This window comes from Olea europaea, unplaced genomic scaffold (genome assembly GCF_002742605.1).
Source record: "Olea europaea var. sylvestris unplaced genomic scaffold, O_europaea_v1 scaffold2341, whole genome shotgun sequence".
Classification (NCBI taxonomy): domain Eukaryota; kingdom Viridiplantae; phylum Streptophyta; class Magnoliopsida; order Lamiales; family Oleaceae; genus Olea; species Olea europaea.
The window spans coordinates 68491-77384 of NW_019241525.1; the positions used below are offsets into that span (position 1 = coordinate 68491).

The 8894-nt window shown below is 32.4% G+C and overlaps 1 protein-coding gene across 1 annotated transcript; it reads left to right on the forward strand.

Annotated features, from left to right (window-relative positions):
* Window positions 1–347: 347 nt before the first annotated feature.
* On the forward strand, window positions 348–3256 carry LOC111381619. Its single transcript, XM_023005417.1, has 6 exons — window positions 348–406; window positions 501–505; window positions 949–1118; window positions 1474–1653; window positions 1736–1876; window positions 2530–3256. Exons 1-6 carry the CDS (start codon window positions 348–350, stop codon window positions 2866–2868), a joined length of 894 nt encoding a protein of 297 aa, XP_022861185.1. The 3' UTR covers window positions 2869–3256.
* Window positions 3257–8894: the final 5638 nt, after the last annotated feature.

Below are 8894 nucleotides of genomic sequence, written 5' to 3' on the forward strand. Positions count from 1 at the left end.
CTGACAAAGTAATGAAAGAGTAATCATGGGCTACTTGAGGCTCTAATTATAGCTCAAGCAACAATAAAGTCCTCAACTAATGTTGATGTTTAAACATGCTGATAAACTGAAAATTGTTGAAGTGCCATTGACTCTTAAACTTTATGTAAAGAAACAATACTTAATGGACTCTAAAATTGGCAGTTGATTTTTTGGATGCAGTATAGGATGCTCTTATTCCGATAATGTAATAAATCAAGTGAAATAGTCTTAATCAGCAATGAACTTACATTTTTAACAGATTGATTTTGGCATGAAGACAAGAATGCACCTTGTGCAGATAATCTTTTTGGTAAACAGTGCTGGAAATGGAGGCTGAATATTTCATAGATGTGGGAGATTCAGGAAGTTTTGACTCTGTCATGGGGTGACAACGTCGATGAATTCTTGTCTGTTTACTTGTCTTGATTGATAATCGATAGAAAGAAGTAAAATAATATTTTTCTTGATCTTATATTCAGGGCTTGTTAGTTGACTGGATTATATAAAAGTGATGACTAGTATTTGGGTCACAAATGATAGCAGCCCAGTTTTCAACCTTAATGGTTTCTAAATGGAAAGAAAGTGAGTGTTGGATCGTTGGTCCAATGTATGGATCTGAGCCCTTTATGGGCTTCTGTTAGGGTCAATTATCATGATTTACATTGTCAGATTGAGTTCAGAGGTTGACATTTGCGAGAGGGAGGGTTCTAGATATCCATGTTGGCCCCAATAGAAAGAATTCACTGTTGATTTCAACCGTGAACATGGGAGACTATGCTGACCTGAACAGTGTAAAATGCACATACAGTTGTTTCTTTTTTCTTATATTCCTTTGATTTCTTTATTATTACACTATTGTAGCAGGAAAACTTGTTCAGTGTTAATTATAGCTACTCTCTAATAATGTTTTACATGGATAACATATAGACATTTTTCTCCATGGACATAGTATTGAAAGTGAAAAGATGAAGGATCACTTACACCCTGAAGTATGGGTTTCATATAATATTATATCACTGAATCTTGTTTCCAAGGTTCTTTACGATACTCTGAATTTTTTCTACTCATCGAAGTTTAAAGATGCTTTTTCCCTTTTGGTTCTCTGAAGACAACACATATTTATGATCTAACAGTAACTAAATTTCTTTTGGAAATTCATTTTCTTCAACAGATATAATAAAAATCTTCATGCATGTTACTTCTATATATTATCTTTCTAGAATCCCTGACCATCAATGAAGATCAATAGTTTTCTTTCTCCCTTCTTTTCTATCCTTGATTGATGAAATATTTCCAGCATTTATTTTATTAATTTTGTATTTTAAATTAGAGCAGTTATCGATTTGTTCAGATTATGATGTAGCCAGTAGTTTTGGTTAAAATTGTGAAGTTGGCAAGTTCTAGTTTCCATTTTTTTTTTCTGGTGTCACTAAATGTCATTCCATTTCTTAATTAAACAGGGAATGTCCTGCAGAGTTGCAGGAAGCAGTTGCAAGCATAATCTTTGCTGCCCCCAGATGTTCAGATTTGCCAGATCTATTACATGTCAGAAATTTGTTTGCTGCTAAATATGGAAAAGAATTCATATCGGCTGCGTCTGAACTTCGCCCTGATACTAGTGTCAATCGTACAGTTAATTGACTGTAGCTCATGCTTTTAATGTATTGGTTCTCTTTCTCCATTCTAAATTAGATTCATCTATTTGATCTTTCAGATAATTGAGAAACTATCAGTGAGTGCTCCGTCGTCTGAAGTAAAGCTCAGTACGCTGAAAGAAATTGCAGCAGAATTTAATGTGAATTGGGACTCTTCTAAAACTGAAATAGAATTCAGTAAAAAATCGGAGGATCTTCTGGTATCTTCCTATTATTAGTTTCTCTATATTATGTTGCAACCTAGCTGATTGACTGGACTTTTTCTATTGAGTATATTCTGTTTCTTTCTTTTCTATTTGGGGGTTGGTGTTGGGGGTGCAAATAGGAGAATAATAGTAAAAGGTTATTCTGGTTTCTTCTCATTCCCAAACATTTGGCTACAATGTTTGTGAAATTTAAATGGAAATGGGAGCTAAACAATTCATGCTGCAATGCTGGTAAGAGGGATGCTTAATATTGCCGGGTGCTTGTTATGTTTCTTTATCTTCATTGACTAACACACAACACATAAAATAAGACTCAAGTCCAGTCTTTCATTCAAAGGGTTCATTGATGAAAGCGCTAACAATGATATGCTGATGTTTTCATTAATTATCAATGATTTAACAAAAGTATTTTCATCTACTTTTCAATGATACAATTGTTCTGTTTAAGGATTGTTGTTTCCACAACTGAGGTTAAGAATTCGAGGATTAGTTCCTCCCTTCTCCTTAATTCCCTCCAGAAAACTAAAAAATAAAATAAACTCGAAGCTCTCTGTCGTTTTTTCTACATTTTCGCCTTTCTAATTTCATCTCCTTCAGTTCCTTAATAAAATCACTTCATACCCCTATGTTTCTTTGTGCTTTTGTAGAATGGACCAAAGCAAATAGCTGCACCTCCTCAAGTATATTCGAGGCTGGATACTAGAGAAGACCAACCCAATCAAGAACATTCTACAGCTTCCACAAATGGTAAACAAGGGGACCGGTACTTTCAATCTTTCACACCTTTGGTAGCTCCGAGTAGAATTGAACCATTAATCAAGGATCATAATGTGAAACCAATCACTGAAACCAAGGACACAAATTCAGATGTGTTGTTAAGGGCTCGCACTGCCATTGCAGCAGCAGAGCGTGCATCAGCTGCTGCTCGTGCAGCCGCTCAGTTGGTAAATCTCAACTTTAGCTCATCGAAGGTCGAGAAACAGTAGATTTGTCTGAATTTATTTATCTTGATTGAGCATGAAACATCCGAATTTCAGTTGTATCACTGAGCATTACAGATTCAGAATCAGTTTTATTATCAACTGGAAGGAGATTATTGTGCATAGGTTTCAAGCTCTAGAAATGGTTGAGACCCGAGTCCTAGATAGTGTAAACATTGGAGATTATGCAATTTATATGTCTGTCACAGTTTGCCTGGAGTCTAGCTTTTGTGATTTGGTTTTTACATTTGAAGGGTGCAGAATCATTTGTACTATGCAACGAGTGCATTTTACTTCATCTTTTATTCTCTGAGAGCTACTCAGTTGTTCTACTACTACTACTACTTTCAAATAAAAGCACCCAATGTCTATAACATTCCTGATATTTCAATCATATTTCTCTTGTTCCCTTGAACCTTTTCTGATGGATTACAGAATATATTGGCAAGTTCTGCATTTGATACACCTATATTTGATGTACTAAACTGTGTTTGGTGCAAAATAATAGAAAGGATTACACGGTACAATAAACAAGATTTTATAATTTTCTATCTTTGAAAGAATGCATGGTCTAGGTGTTGATTTTTAAGAGTGCCGGTTAAATCGAGAATTAACACAGAAAATCGAGAATTTATAAAAATAGGCATGCACTAGTATATTAACACAGAAAATCGAGAATTTAGACACAAAAATTTGAGAAAATCCAAATCAAAATTGATAAAGCCTCGAAATATTTTTGTATATGATGATAACTTTTGTTCGACTCTTGAGTGCCTTTTCTCTTGAAAAAGTAAAATTATTTGGCATTTAATTCCGACCCGATTGATCAATGTGCAAAAATGGATCAATGTTTCCGTTGGGCCATGGAATGGTACGAAAGCTCTGAAGTCACTCTTAATGGGCTACATTTCTTCATTTCTCACCAAGCTGATCTACAATGAATTTGATTATGCAAGATCAATTTTTCTAGTTATAAGTTTGATATATCAAGCAATAGGATCTCTTAAACGGTCAATGCACAGAACTACAAAAGGTGATAAATGAAGGATTCTTTGAATTTTTGCACATATGTAAAAGAGCTCTTGTACTGAGTTTCAAGGCATAATGATAAGATATAAATTACCAAAAGTTTAATACCTTCCACATGTTTGATGCAGCGGAATTACCAATTAATACTTTGAAAAATAATGATTCTCAGAACTTTCTAAATTTAAAATATTAAGAATTTGTTGATTTATGAAAAATCTCAAAGTACTGACATGAAACAAAAAAGAATATCAACTTTTTTTTTTTTTTTTCATTTACAAAACCTTCCCAACACTGGTTAAGTATGGCAGTTGTTTCTTAAAGACGCAATGCAACTTACCAAGGAGGTATAACAAGATCACAAAAACTTAAACATACAAAATAGAACACTTGATATTATAAAAGAAATATGTTGTTTGTTTGCTTGGAGAGCTATTACGAGACCGACGTAAACATCATCAATAGCCTTGCCCTTGAGTTTGACAAGCATTCATTTTCCCTTTGGTCATATCTGATCAAACCCACCTCGGGGTGGATCCATGTGGGGTCATGTGGGATCAAATGACCCCACAAAATTTTTGGTCCTTTTTTTTTTTTTTTTTTTAGAAAATAGTTGTTTTGACACCTCTAAAATATACTTTGACGCATTCATTACAAGATACATAATGAAGTCGAAATGTTGCACTCTCAATACCATTTGAATGCTCATGGCTTAGTTTTTTGCTCGTTAATGACGTGCAAAACGTCCAACCATAATTCTTCGATGATCATATACTATCTGAATTCACAAATCTCTACGTCATCTAGAAACTTGTGTCAAGAATTACGTCGTAGTCATATTGAATGGTCCAAGCGGATATAAAAAAATAATTAAATATGTGTCGAACTTATGTCTTAAAAGAAGTGTCTAACTCGTCTTTTCTTTAAAAAATTTCAATTATTTCATTAATTTTTATTATTTTTGCACAATAAAATATTCAATATAATTTATATTATTTTATTGAAAAAGTTTACATGAAATATGACGTCAAAAATATTAAGATCACTATGAATTAAATGTAATTTGAATTTCTTTTGCATTAAATTTAAATTTTATTTACTTCCTAAATTAAATGTGTATTTTATTTAAATTTATTTACCTCCTACATTCAATTTGATTTACTTGTCGTCAACTCAAAATATGTCAACGAAATGGTAACAAAAATATACAAGTAACAAAATCCATTTAACAATATTGATAATGATATAATTTTAAAACGTTTTCAAAGTATCAAAATGCATATTAACTTATATTCATTAATATTACGTTATTTATAAATAAATAAAAATTACACTTTCATTTTTGACCCTAAAAACATAAAAGATCTAGGTTCACCCTTGATCCCACCAGTAGTAGGAGATGTAAGGATTGATACCTAAAATAACTTTTTATTTGATTGGTAAAACAAGGTTTGAAGGCTAGCTAGATGATCCATGATTCGTTCTCATGATATAACCATGATCTCCAATGACTCTCTTTATAGACGACCTAATTCTAAAACTTACATAGACTCAAAACCAAGTTTGCATAACAAATATTACAAACTTGATCAAAAGTAAGAAACAATTACACCACTTTACTTTATTCTACAGTTACAAGCTTGTCAAATGCCATAAGAATCCTTCAATTTTATTCACACGTACTTTACTTGCGTCACTAATATTTACATATTGCACAAATACTAATTATTTCTAAGACACTTCACATGATTCTCTTAGAAATTCACTACATTTCTTCGTACTAATATCGTAATGAACGAATTCATGTGTAAAAACTTAAAAACAAATTAATCATATATAAACAATTGCAGAACTAATATAAAACTTGGTAAACACCATAGTATTATTGCAACAAACTTACAAGATTCTTCCTCCTATCTTATAGTTGGAACAATGTCCGGTGGCACGCTGATTACCATCTATGGTCATAGCAGAAGATGATGGTCAGTATCAAACATATACCAAAACAAACTTTGCTGTGAATGCATGCATGTCCTTAATTTTCATCTTCTTGAAAAGACATGCTTTTTCTGTACTGTAAAATGGTGTAGCATGACAGGTGATTTGAACACAACACATCTCTAGCTATTGCTGATGGTCGTCTAAGCAATAGCAACCAAAATATTCTTGTAACTTTCTTAAAAAAGTCTACACCTAATGTGCATCATACATTTGGTACGCTAGGAATTCTATAAACTCGCACAAATTTAAAGGTCCGTTTGATTCTCATTTTTATCAAAATACATTTTTCTCTCTCTTCTTTTTAACTATACATTTTTCATTCACTTATCCTCCATCAATCTATTATTCTAAAATTTATTTTTACATAAAAATAGATGTCAAACACCCACTTAATTGTATTTTAAGTTAGTTTTGGAAAAATCGAAAATAAAGCCCCAAACAAAGTCTCTTTCTTTTTTATCTGCTATAAACGTTTTGCTATTAGGGCTCTTGAACTACGAATTTATGTTGTTGTTCAAGTAACTTGTACATATATATCATGAGCATTAGAACGTGAAAAAAAATGGAAATATTATGGAATGGTCACAAGGACTTGAAGTTGAAAATCTTAGATTTAATGTGGTACCACCACACACGCTTCTATCGTAAGAATGATTAAAATACACATATACAAATCTATATTTACTTTTATCTGAATGTTTTGATTCTGTTTGAATCTTTAGCAATGGGTCATTAGATTGTTGTTCGTACATCTTTATTTTGTTTATTCGGGTATACTTGGTGTACTTGTATTTATTTTGATCTTGGATAGTCCAAATATACTCGGTGTACTTGTAAATATATTTTAATTTATAAAATTTTACATTCATCGATCAAAAAAAAAATATATAGGGTGTGCACGCCTGTCACTTGCACATGCAAAGCAAGCAATACATACAAGAGTTACCTAAATGCTGTACGAATTTCACACTTCTCTATTTGAATCAACTCGAAGTGGCAAAGGGGAGGACGAATAGGGCTCAGCGCGGCAGTGTGCAGAGTTCGATTCCCCGCAAGGTGGAATTGACTTTGTTGCAAGCGGGAGTTACCATATGGGTTAACAGCCTTGGCCTATCCATATGCTCTCCATCCTGGTTTCTGGGAGGCATATCATGTGATTTACCTCCTCCACGATGGCCCAGGGCAGGGTCGGTGGGGGCCCTTAAGGTTGGGGTTCAACCTCTAACTCGAAGCCCACGCGTGTTCGAGGACATAACATTTTATGAAAATGATCTGCAATCTCTCTCTCTCTCTCTCTCTCTCTCTCTCTCTCTCTCTCTCACACACACACACACACGAGATAGGGTTTGAGGAGATAAGGTTCAGTTAGCATTAGAATTGAAGGGCCCCAGTTAACAATTTGAACAAAGAAAGAAGCAGATTTCAGGAGGGTGATGATAACACAAGTATCAATGAGAAATTCATGTTTGGTACGCGTGATATTTACTTTATGCTAGCATTGATTTGTAGAGATGAACAGTCGTTTTCATCTTGAATTTCGTATTAACAGTGACATTTCCACTGGTCAATGATGATCTCCCCTGCCTTTTCTCTTCAGGAGGGTGATAATATTTTGCTTTGGGAAAGAATGCTAAATTCTGTTTACAGGTGAATATTTGTAACGTTTTACATTGCATAAATCAGGGTAAACTAAGGTTACGTTCCTCGACTTTTCATGTTATGTTGTTATTGGATCTCTAACCTTCAAAATGAGGATCTGTCCCCATCGTACTTCAATATGTGAATTTGAGTCTCTACGTAACCATCAATCTGGAGGATAAAATCGCAAGCGACTTAATTCACATGAATAATTAAAGCTAGAGGGCTAAACTATCAGCCGATAATTTAACACTTCTCTCCAATTTAGCTGAAAGTCCTATTCAGTTTTAACATCCATATTGATCATTTTAATCACATGAGGGCTCGTATTTGCAATAGAAAATTCAAATGATCGAGTTTCATTGATGCAAGGCTTGAATAGGATGAGTCTTTATATTTTTAAAAATTATCTTGTAATAATTGAGACCTTAAATTTTAATTAAATTTTTTTTCCACACACTAATAAATTTTCTTTTAGTTCTTCAATTTAATTTTTCCAGTTGTTATTTAGTGTTTGTATGGAAGTGATTTTTTAAAATGCTAATTATTTTCAACCATACATTCTTCAACAATTTTTTTTTTTTTTTTACAATTTCAATAATTTCCTTATTTTTTAATCACATTCTCCGAAAATATCATTGTTCACTTATTCTCTCATAGAAGGGCTTCTTTTTTTTTTTTCCCTCCCTTTTAATAAATGTATATTTTAGATGTCAATCAATAATTCAAATATGATTTCACTCATCCAAGAAATAGAGCAATGAAATTTGTAAATTGCTAAATATAATCATTATAGAAATATAAATAAAAATTAATTTGACTCTCAGTTATAAAGACTAAAAAGTCTATTTATTGTGAACACTTTTAACTTTAAAGAGTACAATTAATACACTTCAACAATGCCAATGTTCTAAGAGGCGCGTCTATACGCAATGTACAACAAAAAGCACCTTATTTATCGGTCAACGATTTCCATTGACCACTAATGCACATTATGTGCACCTAGGCATGCATTATTATCTTTTTCTATTTATTTACAACTTAAAAGCTGATTTTTTTTCACTTCGTTTGCCCTAAATTCAAAACAACCGTTTAAAGTCTTAAACAATAAAAAAAAAACTTCAAAAATTCCTATTTATTTACTATTTGGTATTTACATTTGAAACTTATCTTTTTGTTGAAAAATTAAAAAATTTGTGAAGTTCCTATAAATCTATTTTAGATGTTTGGTATGTGTTATTTTTAATTTTTAAATAGTTTTTTGATTGATTAAAAATTAAAATAATATTCTAATATGAAAATGCATTTTTACTTTTTTTTTTTTTTTTTTGATGCCCATGCCTTGCCTAACCCATAACTTGACCTCC

Coding starts and splice junctions, on each gene's coding strand:
- LOC111381619 (XM_023005417.1), top strand. CDS start 348: ATGGAGGCTGAATATTTCATAGATGTGGGAGATTCAGGAAGTTTTGAC. Junction 1,654..1,735: donor ATACTAGTGTCAATCGTACA/GTTAATTGACTG, acceptor TTGATCTTTCAG/ATAATTGAGAAACTATCAGT. Junction 1,877..2,529: donor AAAAATCGGAGGATCTTCTG/GTATCTTCCTAT, acceptor GTGCTTTTGTAG/AATGGACCAAAGCAAATAGC.